The sequence below is a fragment of the Gobio gobio genome (assembly GCF_949357685.1).
Source record: "Gobio gobio genome assembly, chromosome: 13".
NCBI classification, from domain to species: domain Eukaryota; kingdom Metazoa; phylum Chordata; class Actinopteri; order Cypriniformes; family Gobionidae; genus Gobio; species Gobio gobio.
This window is the reverse complement of record NC_137106.1, coordinates 49,698,443-49,714,889: the sequence shown is the minus strand read 5'-3', so window position 1 is coordinate 49,714,889 and position 16,447 is coordinate 49,698,443. Positions and strand designations below refer to the sequence as shown.

The window sequence follows — 16,447 nt, the reverse complement described above, 5'->3', positions numbered from 1 at the left end:
AAGTCCTCGCAGGAGTTGGGCTGCGTTCGAAACCGCATACTCATTGGTAGGTACTCATTTTCAATAAGTACTTACTTAACGAACGCAAAAAGAGTAGGTACTATATTACCTGATCTCGTTAAGTATGAATGCGATCCGCACTTTAAGCGCCATGTTGACGTTATCATGTGACCTACGACCAGGGGCGGTTCTAGACCCTTTTTAGGGGGGCTTCAGCCCCAGCCCCTAAAAAATGTGTGATTAACCTTTAAAGCATATGAAACTGGCGGGAAGCTTCGGCTTCGTCTTTTAATCAGCGCGTTCTTCAATCCGCAGCAGCGCCGGGCAGAGCGCACGTCAGAAGCAGAGGTGTGTGCGTTCATCTGAGCCTCATTGGTCTGTCACCGCTCGTCAATGTCAAAATATTCGAGAAAACCAATCAAATCAGAGTAGGCGGGCTTTATGTTCACACAGAATCTGCTGAGGCTAAACACGAATTTTAGCAGCACGACTCGACGTCAAGTGAGAGAAATGTAAGCTAAGACTCTGCTTCTTTAAGTCAGAAATGTAAAACAAAGACAAAAATATTCAGGCAAATTAATAGCCTACACTTTTGTCTAATTTCGCCAATTTGAATTGAAAATAGGCCAATGTGATTCATAATGTAATTAACAAACAAGAAATATTAACAAAGCCATTTTCTTCAGATGAGGCACAAGATTAATAATGAATGTGTACATATTGTAAATTAATATTATTCCATGTGTAGCCTTCAGTAAATTAAAAAGAAACTCAGCTATTTCAGCCTGTATTGGGATTAGTAATGAATGTGTTTATTTTGTGAATTAATTTAATAAACATAAAACTTTAATAAACAGTAAATTAACGTGTCTAAGAAAAGTATTCATAAAACATATAAATGTCAGTATGTTAATATGTAAACCATATTTACTTTCTTCACTGACAAAAATGGAAAAACTATATCAGTTAAAGCTCAGCGTTAGGAGGGGAAGAGACTGGGCAAGATAAAAACAGAGAAAAAAAAGAGATGTGGAGATAAGAAAGACAAATAATCTACTGCCCAGTGACATGGTTTTCAAGCTATTGTTATCTAATTTTTTGGCCTTCAGAACATCTTAAAAGGCACATATGTAGATCAGAGAAATAAACATTTTCTCAGGGGAGCTTTATAAGCATTACTTTATAAGTATTAATAAACAGCCATCCTATGGATATGCATGTTAGTAAGCTACTAGTTAATAGCGCAATTTGGACCCTAAAATACCCTCACTGGGGGCTAAGCCCCCCTAAAATGGAAATCCTAGAACCGCCCCTGCCTACAATGTTACCTGAAGCGCAACAAATTGAAATACGAGTGACAGGTTTAATTCATCCATCTATAAATATCTTAATTTTGATTAAACTTGCTAATTTTGTGGTCTTGTTGAAGAAACAGCTGCCCATTTATTTTGTGATTGTAGTATAATACATTTTAACCCTGCTATCTGACCCACAGTTTTATCCTTTTTTATCTTTGCGAAAACCCACAATCATGCATCTCTTGAATATGTTGTTAATTTCATTTTAAATGCAAACTATTTTATCCACAAGCAAAAGTGGCCTAAATCTCCAAATATTTTCCTTTTCTTGTTAAATTTAACTCGTTTCATCCCTCAGGTTTATGAAATTATATATATATATATATATATATATATATATATATATATATATATATATATATATATTAGTTGCATTATGATGAATTATTCAAAGATATCTAACAGTGTTATTGTGTTTTTTTTCTGTGTATATAATGCATACAAACCCATATTTGTGAGTGACAGGTGCAGTGAGAGCTCAAAGCATCAGTAACTCTACAGCCCTACCAAGTAGTTTCCCTCAGCGTCTGCACAGAGACGTCTTTCAGCTGCTCGAGGATCTCATCTTTGGAGAAAACTGTTGATTTTATACTCAGAAAATATAAGTATCACTATTAAAAATGAAGATTACCCCAGATTTTACCTGTTGCATTACCAATTGCATTGCTAGCCCACCCAAACACTTACAATCATAATGACAAATGTTGATCAATACTTAATTATTACTTCTTTTTTTTTTACTGAAAATGATATCGTTTTAGTTAAACGAGCAAAATGCAACTTGTTGTCATATGACATAGCGACGCATGAATACACACTAGACAAATGCAGCCGATGTGAATACACATCCATTTTCAGTCAAGCAAAAAATGAATGCACGGGTTAATAAAATATTATTTACTGACAACTATAGGAAACATGAATAAATGAGTAAAAGACTGAATAAAAGTAATCATAAGTCACCAACACATGAAACAAAGCTTTATTCAAATGTATTGTTCAAACTATCACACATTTACAGACGTCTCAACACAGCTGTGCCAATTCTGCAGCTTTATTTTGATGAAGCAGTTGACCACCATGGACACGTTCGCCTGTACTAGCCGTCCATCATGTCCCTCTGAACCCCACAACCCTGAAGCAAGAGTGGGAGAACAAGGACCATCTGACTGCCGCTGTGCCTGCTCTCCATCAGCATGACTACCTGTAAAACATTTAAACAGATTCAAACGCGTTACGTCAGCATACCATTTCTTGGCATATTTAATTTAATATTTTTACAATTACATGCTAATTGTATTGTAGCTTTATGACTTTTGTGGTGTAGTGGGCTAAACACTGACCTGATAAGCAGAAGGTTTCTGCTTGGATCTCCGCAGTGTGTCCTTGAGCAAGGCTCTTTACTTTTTTCCCCACACACACATTCCACCGTCACCTTGCCTTGCAGGCCCTGCTCCACCACAGAAGATCTGCAGCAAATGCACAGACATCAAGCATCAGAAAAGTGCTGAAATAACTGTTTGAAATTAAAATAAAATACAACTTAAGATTCAAATAGATTTTTTAAATAAAGTTGTATTAATTTCTGTAGTATACTCACTCAAAGCCTTTGATGACAGCCTTCCTTCAACAGCCTCTCTCCACCAGATAAACACACACGTGCTCTTCTGGCCCTGTAACATCAGACAACTTTCACGTTACCTGGATCTTAAACAAAACCTTGATAAAAGCATAAAAGTTTATGTGCTCAATAGCCTTAAATGTTGAGGTAGTTGCTGATGTGTTAATGTTCCTCAATTTATCAACAGTACGAATGGAAACATAAAAAAGATAACTTATGTTTAGTTACTTAATGTCGATTTATTAACATTACTGACATCTGCAATACTTATCGAAAACGTTCCAGTCAGATGTTAAATAAACATTTAGTAAGCATCTTTGTATGGTTTATGTAAATCTACTTTGGAGACGTGTGTGTGTTACTGCGCTCATACATAATAAAATGTGTTTTTATAGCACAATCACAACTATACTGTACTGTCTGTCGTCTTTGCACCTTCAACAATTCAACTGTTTACTCTACAGTAGCACAACAAATGTGATTTTAACACAAGGAACCGTGATTTTGGTTTGTAATACTCACATTTGAATACACCTGCATCGCTTTTCTTGGTGTTGGTCATCTGCAGTCTTTACGAGAGGCTTGATCCAGACTGGTTACCTCGGGATGGGCGTCCGGAGATAAAAAAAAAAACAGAAAAATACTTAGCGTAGCTGCTGTTCAAAGCATTAAGCAAAGACAATCATGTGCACTGACATAACTGGAGTACAAGGTTATGAGATGCATTATGTGAATGCCTGGCTAAAGAGATGCGTCTTTAATCTAGATTTAAACTGGAGGATTGAGTCTTATTAGGAAGGCTATTCCATAGTTTAGCTGCCAAATATGAAAACGTTCTTCCTCCTTTAGTGGACTTAGATATCCTAGGTATTACCAGAAGCCCAGAGTTCAGTGATCTTATAGATCGTGATGGGTTATAAGGCAATAGAAGATCAGTTAAATTCACAGGAGCTAAACCATTTAGGGCCTGATAGGTCAGTAGCAACACTTTATAATTGATACGAAACTTAATAGGTAACCAGTGTAAGGATGTTAGAATTGGTGTTATGTGATCATATTTTCTTGACCTAGTAAGAACTCTAGCAGCTCATTTTGGTCTAATTGTAGCTTGTTTATTGAGGATGCAGGACAGCCAGCTAGTGATGTATTATTAATCTAGTCTAGAGGTCATGAAAGCATTAACTAACTTTTCCGCATCAGAGACAGATCGCATGTTCCGTAGCTTAGCGATGTTTCTGAGGTGGAAGAAGGCTGTTTTTGTAGTATTTGAAATATGATTTTCAAAAGACAAGTTGTGAAGTAACAGTACATCCTTCTAAATGCAAGTTATAATCTAAGAGATTCTGTGTACCAGTTTTTGGTCAAATAAGTAATACCTCAGTCTTATCTGAATTTAATAGGAGAAAATTACAGTTCATATATATTGAGAATAGCAGAGGGCCTAACACAGATCCTTGCGGCACTCCATAATTTACCAACGTTATCTTAGATTGTTCTCCATCTAAATAGACAAATTGGTAACGCTCTGATAGATATGATGCCTGTCCCTGAGTACCAGTGTAATTTTGTAGAAGATCTAAGAGTATTTTGTGATCTATGGTGTCAAATGCAGCACTAAGATCAAGAAAAACTAGTAATGTGACACAGCTTTGGAAAGAGTAATTCATTTGTGATTTGTACAGTTTGTTAATTTGAGATGTACATGTGATTTATTGAAATAAATTTGCAATAACATCTCCAGGGGATGGTGCTGGAAACCCTTCGGTGGACGGTTCTCTGACTCCGGCGCCTGGGCGACAACAATGGGCCCCTCCGGCCTCAGGCAAACGCTGGCGACTCTTCCGCTCCCTCTTGACAGATAGACAGATAGAGTCCAGTTCCTAAAGCGTACTGCCATCCGGCCTTCCAGCAGCCGGGTGAACTCCTCCAGGCGATGGCGCTGGAAACCCTTCGATGGACGGCTCTCTGACTCCTCCCCTGCCTCGTGGACGACGACGGGCCCCTTCAGCTTCAGACACCTGGAAGTGAGTCCCCCGTTCCCTGCTTCTCCTCCCTATGATAAACTCTATCTATCTATCTATCTATCTATCTATCTATCTATCTATCTATCTATCTATCTATCTATCTATCTATCTATCTATCTATCTATCTATCTATCTATCTATCTATCTATCTATCTATCTATCTATCTATCTATCTATCTATCTATCTATCCATCCATCTATCCATCTCTGTCCGTCTATCTATCTATCTATCTATCTATCTATCTATCTATCTATCTATCTATCTATCTATCTATCTATCTATCTATCTATCTATCTATCTATCTATCTATCTATCTATCTATCTATCTATCTATCTATTAGGTCTGTTGCAATTGGTCGATACAATCAGCTACGTCAACGCTGTTAATTAGTCGACGTCAATATTTTTAGTCGACTGGGTAAGTTGGGAACGATATGAAGTAATAAGAGCAGTATTTCTTAATCTGCGTCGATGTGTGACAGCAGGAGTGAGTGTGTGTGTGACAGCAGGAGTGAGTGTGTGTGTGACAGCAGGAGTGAGGACGTGTGTGTGACAGCAGGAGTGAGGACGATGTGTGTGTGACAGCAGGAGTGAGGACGTGTGTGTGTGACAGCAGGAGTGAGGACGTGTGTGTGTGACAGCAGGAGTGAGGACGTGTGTGTGTGACAGCAGGAGTGAGGACGTGTGTGTGACAGCAGGAGTGAGTGTGTGTGTGACAGCAGGAGTGAGTGTGTGTGACAGCAGGAGTGAGGACGTGTGTGTGACAGCAGGAGTGAGGACGATGTGTGTGTGACAGCAGGAGTGAGGACGTGTGTGTGTGACAGCAGGAGTGAGGACGTGTGTGTGTGACAGCAGGAGTGAGGACGTGTGTGTGTGACAGCAGGAGTGAGGACGTGTGTGTGTGACAGCAGGAGTGAGGACGTGTGTGTGAGCTCTGCTTCCACCGTTCACTAAACAATGGAAGCAGAACAGTCGAATATATACGAGCAGCTCAGGAAAAAGAAAGCAGCAGAAAAGTGTGGCGCGGCCGGGACGTGTTCATGCTGCCGAACTCTCTGTAAAAATGCACGTCCTGGCGAGTATTCGGGTTAACGCAGTCGGATATGTCTTTAGTGAACGCATACAGAGTTGAGTGAAAAATCGGGTATTACAATGAATTTGGTCCGTGCAGCTCTTAAAGGGCCGGACCTCATATTCTGTGTGAAAGGGCAGGAACATGCCGGACAAGTGAGTTTATAGGGTTTTTTAACCCTAAAAGAATGATAAAACAATGAATAGTAAGTTCTGTCATATTACTCAATTACTTTTACTGTTTTTTGCCAAAGTATCAATTCGGTATCGGTATTGAGGTATTTTAGTCTGGTATCAAAGTCATAATTTTGGTATCTTGACAACACTATTCTATATAAAAAGTATTTGCTGATATTCTCTTTTTTTGTTATATTGGTTTACAAATTTGTACCTTTTCACATTTTTTCTCTTTTAGTTTTACATTTTGTCAAAGGCTTGTTTACATTTATATGTTTTATAGGACACTACTGAAGGCCAACGGTGCAAGTTAAATTAAATGTTTTTAACTAAAATTGTTGAAAATTATCGTGATAAATTAGTCGATAGATTAATCGATAAATTAGTCAATAGATTAGTCGATATAAAAATAGTCGTTAGGGGCAGCCCTACTATCTATCTATCTATCTATCTATCTATCTATCTATCTATCTATCTATCTATCTATCTATCTATCTATCTATCTATCTATCTATCTATCTATCTATCTATCTATCTATCTATCTATCTATCTATCTATCTATCTATCTATCTATCTATCTATCTATCTAGGAGGAGCAGGGAACGGGGGACTCACTTCCAGGTGTCTGAAGCTGAAGGGGCCCGTCGTCGTCCACGAGGCAGGGGAGGAGTCAGAGAGCCGTCCATTGAAGGGTTTCCAGCGCCATCGCCTGGAGGAGTTCACCCGGCTGCTGGAAGGCCGGATGGCAGTGCGCTTTTGGAACTGGACTCTATCTGTCTATCTGTCAAGAGGGAGCGGAAGAGTCGCCAGCGTTTGCCTGAGGCCGGAGGGGCCCGTCGTCCCCCAGGCGCCGGAGTCAGAGAGCTGTCCACCGAGAGGTATCCAAACGAGGAGGAGTTTGGTGGATTTCACCCAGGTGATTTTTTTCTCTCTCTCTACCCTCTGTCGCTTCTCATCCTTCCATCTCCTTTTCTCTCACCTTGTCTGTCTTTAATCCTGGGTGCTGGGGAAGGCACCAGAGGAGGCTGGAGTCCCCCAGAGATGCGTGGCACTGGTCTTTTTCCGATCTGCAATAGAGACGTGATTTTTAAGTTAGTCACACTATGGATCCATGTCACAATATTTGATGAGCAAGACAAAAGTATGGGGTATGTAGTGCTGGTTCTGTGTGGCCCTTACCATTTTCGGTGGAGGAGGAGCAAAAGCTCTCTCCAGTCTTTTCTTCCTCCGTTCCGCAAACCATGCATCCACCTCGAGTTTTTTATTTTCCCTCACACTGTAAAGGAGGGAGATTATCAAAAGATCACACAAACCATACAATTATAATAGCCACTGATGATCATCACAGTAGCTTTATTGCTTTGTGTCACGAAGACATGTATTTTTATATCTTACGTGTTAGCATAGGCTTTAAAAAGCTTCTTTCTTATTTCGCAGCATCTCTCAGGCGGCATGACTTCCATCTTGTCATAAAGCCATTCGTCCAAATCTTCCAGCATTTCTATTGCTACGCCAGCGCGACGGCGTAAGGTCTCCTTGTAAAACCCAGAGAGCTGCTGACTTAATTTTTGGATCTGGTGAGGCAAAAGCAAAACGATGAGATAAACTGTAAATGACTATACGGCTGTTCTCCATTGGTTTGGCTCATTTCTTGAAACAGAAATTACATTCTCAAAACAACATGGACAAACCTCCAAACCACTTCGCAATTGTTCACAACAGAATAGCATTTCTCATTCATTTCATCAAATTGCAAATGTCTAAGTACATGTCTCAGTGTCTCAGTACATCTTTGCAAATGATTAAGTACAGGTAGCCTACATTTAGCACAATTTCCAAGTGAATAGATCTTGTTGATCTAAACTGATTGTTGATTCTCAGTCAAATGGTTGTTCGCTCCAAAACGTGTCAGCGTCATTTCATCGTACAAGTCATCACATGCACAATAGTCTGTTCAATTGTCAAAATTAGTCAAGAACATAATACCATGAATACCATAAATAAATCCCTTGGAACATTTGATAAATGTATTACAGCAATTGACAGTGCTGTATTTCACACATCTCAGATGACCAATCAAACGGTATGTTTACTTGCACCTGCCCAAGTAAATGAACAAGGGCAACTGCCTGCTCAAGGAAGAGGAAGAGTGAGGATGAGAGGGGAAGTGGGTAGAGAGGGGAAAAGAGGGGAAGGGGGATGAGAGGGGTAGAGAGGGGAAGGGGGGAAGTGGGTAGAGAGGGGAAGAGAGGGGTAGAGAGGGGAAGAGAGGGGTAGAGAGGGGTATAGAGGGGAAGGGGGGAAGTGGGATGAGAGGGGTAGAGAGGGGAAGAGAGGGGAAGGGGGGATGAGAGGGGAAGTGGGTAGAGAGGGGAAGAGAGGGGTAGAGAGAGGTAGAGAGGGGTATAGAGGGGAAGGGGGGAAGTGGGATGAGAGGGGTAGAGAGGGGAAGAGAGGGGAAGGGGGATGAGAGGGGAAGTGGGTAGAGAGGGGAAGGGGGTAGCGAGGGGAAGAGAGGGGTAGAGAGGGGAAGAGAGGGGAAGGGGGGATGAGAGGGGAAGTGGGTAGAGAGGGGTAGAGAGGGGAAGGGGGGATGAGAGGGGAAGTGGGTAGAGAGGGGAAGAGAGGGGAAAAGAGGGGAAGGGGGGATGAGAGGGGAAGTGGGTAGAGAGGGGTAGAGAGGGGTAGAGAGGGGAAGGGGGGATGAGAGGGGAAGAGGGTAGAGCGGGGAAGAGAGGGGAAAAGAGGGGAAGGGGGGATGAGAGGGGAAGTGGGTAGAGAGGGGTAGAGAGGGGTAGAGAGGGGAAGGGGGGATGAGAGGGGAAGGGGGTAGCGAGGGGAAGAGAGGGGTAGAGAGGGGAAGAGAGGGGTAGAGAGAGGTAGAGAGGGGAAGGGGGATGAGAGGGGAAGTGGGTAGAGAGGGGTAGAGAGGGGAAGGGGGGATGAGAGGGGAAGTGGGTAGAGAGGGGAAGAGAGGGGAAAAGAGGGGAAGGGGGGATGAGAGGGGAAGTGGGTAGAGAGGGGTAGAGAGGGGAAGGGGGGATGAGAGGGGAAGTGGGTAGAGAGGGGTAGAGAGGGGAAGGGAGGATGAGAGGGGAAGTGGGTAGAGAGGGGTAGAGAGGGGAAGTGGGTAGAGAGGGGTAGAGAGGGGAAGGGGGGATGAGAGGGGAAGTGGGTAGAGAGGGGTAGAGAGGGGAAGGGAGGATGAGAGGGGAAGTGGCTTTGGATCAAAAAATCAGACAGAAAATATATTTCACAATATTCTGCATAATTATAAAAGTTTGAGTAGTATTGCATTATAAATATAATCTATTATGAGAACACCCAACATGGTATAAATAACACAGATAAGCCATATATTGTCGCGATTGTGTTTATTATCTTCAAACTTGTCTATCTGCATGTTAGTCTAACATTGTTAGAGCAAATTCTGGAAGCTGTTTATGTCAATGTCACATGGTGATACCATGTGACATTGACATAAACAGCTTCCAGAAATCGATCAATGAATATGAAAACCGTCTGTACCTTCTGAAGATAGTAATACGAGCGTTAGCTGCTCTCATTCATAAAAAACTCTTCATACTGGCAGCCGAAGGGCGCTCCGTGCACATGTAGTCCATATATAGCACGCATGAAGATGATATCTTCTTCATGAGTGCTATATATGGACTACATGTGCACGGAGCGCCCTTTTTTATGAATGAGAGCAGCTGACGCTCGTATTACTATCTTTAGAAGGTACCGACGGTTTTCATATTCATAACTCCTGACACATATTAACAAATTACGGTCACTATATGTCTTTGAGAATAAAACAGAGGTCAAAAATGGAAGCTTGAGTCTTAGATCTTTTAAATGATGTATAGTTTGTCAAGGTAATTACTTACATCTGACAGTCATTTTGAGCTAATTTAAACAAAGAAAGCTTCAGTGCGCCTCATTGCACGATGTGTTTGTTTGAGCTGATGTGTGTGTGGGTGTCGCCTCAGTATTTGAATCTCAATAGAGCGCGCGCTTCGTGGGCGTGGTCGCATTAACGTATAATGAACCGCTCAGGAACGACTGACAACGCTCTGCTTTCAAACGGATTACATAAACACAGAATATTTGTTTTTGATTTGGTTTACAGTGTTTAAAACCTGACATTTCAGCGTTTCTTTTGACTTATGGCTCATGTTTGTCAGACAAGTATTCAATAAGCTAGAGGTCATTTTCTGAAGACTATCTGAATGAACGTCTTTGACAGAGAGGCTGCAGATCGCGCATCGTGTTTGATTTCTGTATTTTGCAAAAATCACAACAATTTGTTTTTATTGTGACTGTACTAAAAAAAAATTGAAACTTAACAGATTATAATGATGTATAACACTTGCCTGAATGAAAAAAAAACGACTTAGAGTTATTTGAGTCTCTTTGGCATTGATAAGAAAAAAGCAAGCCAATCATGCCGGCTTGATTGCCGACTCGAGAGGGTTAAATGAGAAGGAAATTTAGTTTTGGCACATGAGTGAACTGTTTTGGGAGAGGTATGAGCTTTTGCAGATGAACCATGGTGTTGTGCTGAACCATCCACGTTGTTTTGGCAAAAGCACCAAGAGTGATGAGAACATCCGGTCTGTTTCAAGAAATGAGCCAAAGCGATTGAGAAAGATCTTTGCCATTTTGGTGGCACTGACTATTTATATGGGAAAGGAATTTAGTTTTGAAGCATGCGTGAACAGTTTTCGGAGAGATATTAGCTTTTGCAAGTGAGCTATAGTGTTGTGCTGAACTGTAAGACCGTTTTGCCAAAGGATCTTACAATTTTGAGAGTGTAATTTCTGTTTCAAGAAATGAGCCAAACCAATGGAGAAAAACTGTAAAACATTTGGATGCGGCGTGGTGGTGTGATGGCTTTAGATGGGACACGATGTGCTTACCGTATTTCTTAAATCGATTTGGTCAGATTTGTGCGACTCCGTGTTTTCAATTTTAATTTCCATCAGTCTTATGGCTTTACGGTTCTCTGCCTCCTTTTTGTTCCTCGAGTATAACTGCTTTATAAAGTTGTCTATCTTCTTCTTGCTGCACAAAAACACACAAGACAAAAAGATGGTCAAACACTGTTACTGTCTTCAGTTCCCAGATTTCCCACCGATTGAGAGTGTGTAGAACACATGGTTGTGCACAAGAAACATACATCTTTTCCTTTTCGTCCTGATAGCGGTCCAGTTCATATTCATGGTCTTTCATTAAGTGCATATACATCCACCCTAAGTGCCGTTCAAAGTCCTGTTCTTCAGCAGGATCACTGACGACTTCACTGACACTGTAACAGAGATGAAGAATGTTATCAGAAGCAGTTTCTTCACTGTGCATATGCAACATCATACATTAGGGGTGTAACAATACATTGCTTTTTTATATCTCGATATACGATGTAAATTATATGATTCGCGTTATAGAGTTGTTTTATCCAAGGCTCAGCTGTGTTTATAAGGTATAATTCAGAAATGTAAATCCTGTCATCATCTACTCACCCTCATGTCGTTTCAAACCAGTACGATTTTCATTTAACTTCAAAACACAAATGAAGATCATTTTCAAGAAACCAGAGAAAGATTTCTGTCCCTCCATTTAAAGTCCATTCCTCTCAAAAAGATCCAAAAAATGTCATGAATGTCTCATGAACCCTCACCGGTCAAACAACGCTCGCTCAAATCCCTCAGACATGACATTTATCAGTACTGTAGCCGACTATACTTGTTGTAGCCATTACACAATGTATTTTGCTTTATATTTATGTTTAAATATAATGTTATTTTTTGAGATGTTCCGATACCCTTTTCCCCTTCCCGATACCGATTCCGATACCTGGGCTCAGGGTATCGGCTGATAGCGAGTACTGATCCGATACCTGGGTGTGTATCTGTATATACACAGCTGTATTCACTACTAGCCCTGTATGAACTGCTAGAATTATTTTATGGTGTGCTTCAGATTTATCCCTTAATAAAACATGGTAAAAAACATTTAAAAAGTGAACTACTGTATTTATTACAGTATTTGTATTATCTGACATGCATTTGACAGTAATATTATTTATTTTTCTTAAGTGAAGAAGAACTTCAAATGCAGTCACAAATCTAACACTGCAAACTGAAAAAGGTATTTTAGTTTTACAATATAACTGTATAAAAAACAGTATAATAAATGTAGGAATATAAAAAAATTATATATTAATCAGAAAATAATCTCTTTACAACCTTCTAGGCATAACTATTATTATTACATAGAGACACAGCTAAATCTACAGTAGGCTACAACAGTAGCCTAACATATTCTGAAAATTTCTTCACGTCAAACCGAAACTTTTATTTTGACGGGTTGCCGTGAACACCTTTGAGTGTCTGTGTTCATGATATGACACAGTAAATTCTCATGAAGTGACGGTTTATGGGTTTGTGTCCTCATATAGTGCCCATAGACTGTAAAAACGCACGTAGAGGTAGAGAAACTGGGGGAGGACAAAGACAGCAAGCGAGTGTCACGCGCGTGTGTGTGTGTGCGCGGGCGCCCGCCATCCTCACAGAGACGAAATACTGCTAAACAGCGGACATACTGCTAATGCTTTTTCATTTCTTCTTCGCTGCTCTAAACGGGTTGCTTGTGGCAACACAGCACAACTTCCTGTGTTTGCAATGCATTCTGAACAGCGAAGAAGAAATGCGCAGTGGTTAGGCAAAGCTCGCGGTCATAATAACTAGGTCTTGTTTAAGAAAATGGTATCGGATCGGTACATGGGTTGAAGTACTCGCCGATACCGATGCCAGAATTTGTTGTGGTATTGGGGATATTTCCGATACTAGTATCAGAATCAGAACAACTCTAGTTTTTTTTTTAATTTCATCTGATTATGAAAAGTGCAAAGATGCACTTAAGTTTTGTTTTGTAGAAAGCCTTTCTTTAAAGTGAATTTCGTTTAGTATAAATTGTGTCTTAATTTTAATCAATGTTTCCTCAGCCAATTGCCTGGATTTAATAAATAAGAAGCAAATCGGCTATAGCAGACAGCAATCGTGACATGGAGGCGCGGGAGCGATCACGATTGTTCTTGAACATCTCATAAATAAACCCAAACTCAGCCTCACAGACATGAGAAATGTGTGTATAGAACGCTTGAAGTGTCCCCTTTTAAACAAAACAATTCTAAACGAAAATAAATCTTTAATCATAGCGCAGTGTTCCCGCGAGCAGCTCATGACTGGCGTCTCAGAGCGGTTCTGTTCAGATGCTGCACTTCATCAGTTTAGCACACATCTCTAATGGTAAATGGTAAATGGACTGCATTTATATAGCGCTTTTAACAGACCTACGGCCATCCAAAGCGCTTTACATTTGCCTCACATTCACTCATTCACACACCGACGGCGGTACACATTTGTTGTAGTATTAATTCTTACTTTGCTAAAAAAAATATATTATTTCTGATTCAGGCATAGCTTTCTGCCCATTCAATTAGGCTAATAAAATAATGATTAAAAAAACACAAATGCTTGATCAAGGCAGAGAACCTAAACTCTACTTTCTTGTGATTAGATCTGTGACTGACTGCATTGATCATCTGAAGCGCACACACACTCCTCAAAGTGAAAGCGCAAACATCATTTAAATCACCAGATCACATCTAGTTTTAGTAATATAATTATTCGAAGAATTTGAGATGGTTTATTCTTATAAAAACAGGAGTGCGCACGGATGAACGTTTCAGTGACATTACTAGGGCTGTAATCTCCCAGTCGATTAGTCGATTTTTAGTCGATACGTTCTGGCTCGACCAAAATTCTGATTGGTCGATTTTTTGCCGCGTTCATTTAATCAGTTTTGCCACGCCGTGTTCATTTCATCAGGTGGAAAGCTCTAATTGCTAATGGGGGTGTTTTCAGAGCACCCCTGTTTCAAAGGTAACAGTCTGCCTTCAGAACACCCCCATTGTTTTCACTTCTTTTGGATTAGCCCAACCAACTGGCGAAGAGAAGTCTCTCGCTGGTCCTTTGTTTTTCATTCCTCGCTGGCTCAAACGCACGCCCATAGCGGTAAACTTGAGGAACGCCCATCAACATACACATGAGGGGAAGCGTCACAACACCGCGCTAAGTGGATCTGTACTGTCAGTTTTACCGCGTTCATTTCATCAGGTGGAAAGCACTAATGGGGGTGTTTTCAGAGCACCCCTGTTTCACAGGTAATAGACTGTCTTCAGAACACCCCCATTGTTTTCACTTCTTTTGGATTAGCCCAACCCACTGGAGAAGAGACATATTGAAGAAGGCTAGTTTTCTGTATATTAACGTTATTTATTTAATGGTGAGAGCGTTTTTTCTGCTCTTGTTTAATAAATATTCATTTTTTATTAAAGTGGACGTGCCTTTTGTGTTTAAGAGTAAAAGCTTTATGTTAATAGTCTATTCGTGTCTCAGCCGCAAAGCTGAACTCATGTTCACAGAGCGGCTGAAATGATACTGTCTGTCAGTTATTATAATACATATGACAAAAACAATTGTCTAAATGATGTTGCATATTCCTCAAAAGTTCTTGTGATGATATCTAGTTGACAACATAGCCTATGATTTACGAAAATATTGTACTATGATATTGCGCAGGTGCACGTGATGCAACGCTGTCAGAGCCTCATTTCAGTGCAAAGTAATCTGGTCAAAAACTATTTAATATACTGCAAATAGCCTACTAGTTTTTTATGTTTATTTATAATTCATTTAGGCAGACAACAAGGCTACCAAGTACTGCGCACAGTGCGCAGCTAATTAATTTAACTTTTTTTTCCTAACGTAATTTTTAGTCGAAAATTTCAGGACTTCAGTCGACCAAGATTTTCTTTGGTTGATTACAGCCCTAGACATTACTACATTAACCACTATATGTAGTGTTGAATATAATACATAGTAATGCAATGGGGGAATATTTGTTTGTCCTGATAATAATATAATAACAATAATATCATTTAAATAATAATTTAAAAAAACATCTCTTCTTTATTTATACCGCGATAAATATTGCATTGCGAGTTTAGTCTCAGGCGTTTGCATGGAATCGTGACACAAGTGCATCGTTACAGAGTTATACATATGCAAAACATCCATTGTGCACATTGGCATGACAGTGCTTACCTTTCCAACGCTTGTGGTGACTTTTCCCACGCTTGTGCTGACCTTTCCCACGCTTGAGATGACCTTTCCCAGGCTTTCAGCTCTTCCATGTCTTCTACCGTTTCTTTTTGTGCTATGGTAAAAAACTCAGCTCTGAAACATGACGAAATAAAAAAAACAATAAATCAGTGTCTGGCAACCAAAACTGAAACAAATTAACATGTAAAAGTACTTACATTAGTTCGGCCTCCAGGTCAATCGTCTTGCTTCCTGGTGTTTTCTGAGACATCTGATCGGCCACTCCGGAGTCCTCACACTTTTCCGAGCTAATATAATGAAATAGCTTGGGAAGTGCGTACCGTTTTCCTGTTTTTATCTCTAATCTTTCAATATGAAAAAAGTCCCGAATCTGGAGAGAGAATTACAAAAACATCAGCTCGCGTGTTGCATTTTATCACACATTGCTGTGTGCTGACTTTACTGAAAAAAAAATCATATCAAAAACAAATACAGTTTCTTTCAAGATTGGCAGAATTATTTGTGCATTATTCACCACTTCCAGCTGTTTCAGGGGGTCATCAATTTCCGGGTGGCTACAGTCCATGATCTTATCAAACGTATCCTGAACCCAGGACTTGATAATATAATCATGGCGGTTCTGGAACTGAAGTTCACTAACTTCCCTTTGCTGTAGAACACATGAATAGTAAGTGATCTTAAGAGACAGAACTGTACAGAAGACATCAGTGAGTCTTTTTGTCTATGTAAATGTATGTGTGTATTTACCAAATCTCTTAAATTACACGATAATCTGAACATCTTATCCTCTTGTGCTGCTACCCTCCACTGGGAATGTGTGTTCTTCGAAGTAATTTCATTGAGGACAGACCTCATTTCCTCTAACTCCTTCTGCATTTCATTCTGCCGATTTAAAATACTCTTCTCTATGTTACTAAAAACTGCACTCCTTGGAACCTTTCTTTTAGGCACATTGATGCTCTCTTCTTCTCTGCCCTTTTTTTTTCTGTCCTTTTCTTTTCGGCCC

The 16,447-nt window shown here is 40.2% G+C and overlaps 1 protein-coding gene across 1 annotated transcript; it reads right to left on the bottom strand.

Annotated features, from left to right (window-relative positions):
• Positions 1-2,318: 2,318 nt before the first annotated feature.
• LOC307136443 (uncharacterized protein) lies at positions 2,319-16,158 on the bottom strand. Its single transcript, XM_079833466.1, has 12 exons — positions 15,956-16,158; positions 15,639-15,811; positions 15,424-15,555; positions 11,436-11,564; positions 11,176-11,320; positions 7,649-7,827; positions 7,433-7,529; positions 7,203-7,320; positions 3,502-4,768; positions 2,959-3,031; positions 2,702-2,827; positions 2,319-2,562 (listed from the first exon to the last, which is right to left on the bottom strand). The coding sequence occupies exons 1-9, from the start codon at positions 16,004-16,006 to the stop codon at positions 4,689-4,691; spliced, it is 1,104 nt and encodes a 367-aa protein (XP_079689592.1). The 5' UTR covers positions 16,007-16,158; the 3' UTR covers positions 2,319-2,562; positions 2,702-2,827; positions 2,959-3,031; positions 3,502-4,688.
• Positions 16,159-16,447: the final 289 nt, after the last annotated feature.

Excerpts from the sequence above, each read along its gene's own strand:
- LOC307136443 (XM_079833466.1), bottom strand. The coding sequence starts at position 16,006 with ATGGACTGTAGCCACCCGGAAATTGATGACCCCCTGAAACAGCTGGAA. Across the intron at positions 7,828-11,175 it reads AAATCGATTTAAGAAATACG|ATCCAAAAATTAAGTCAGCA; the intron begins GTAAGCACATCG and ends TTGCCTCACCAG. Across the intron at positions 7,321-7,432 it reads CTCCTCCTCCACCGAAAATG|ATCGGAAAAAGACCAGTGCC; the intron begins GTAAGGGCCACA and ends TCTCTATTGCAG.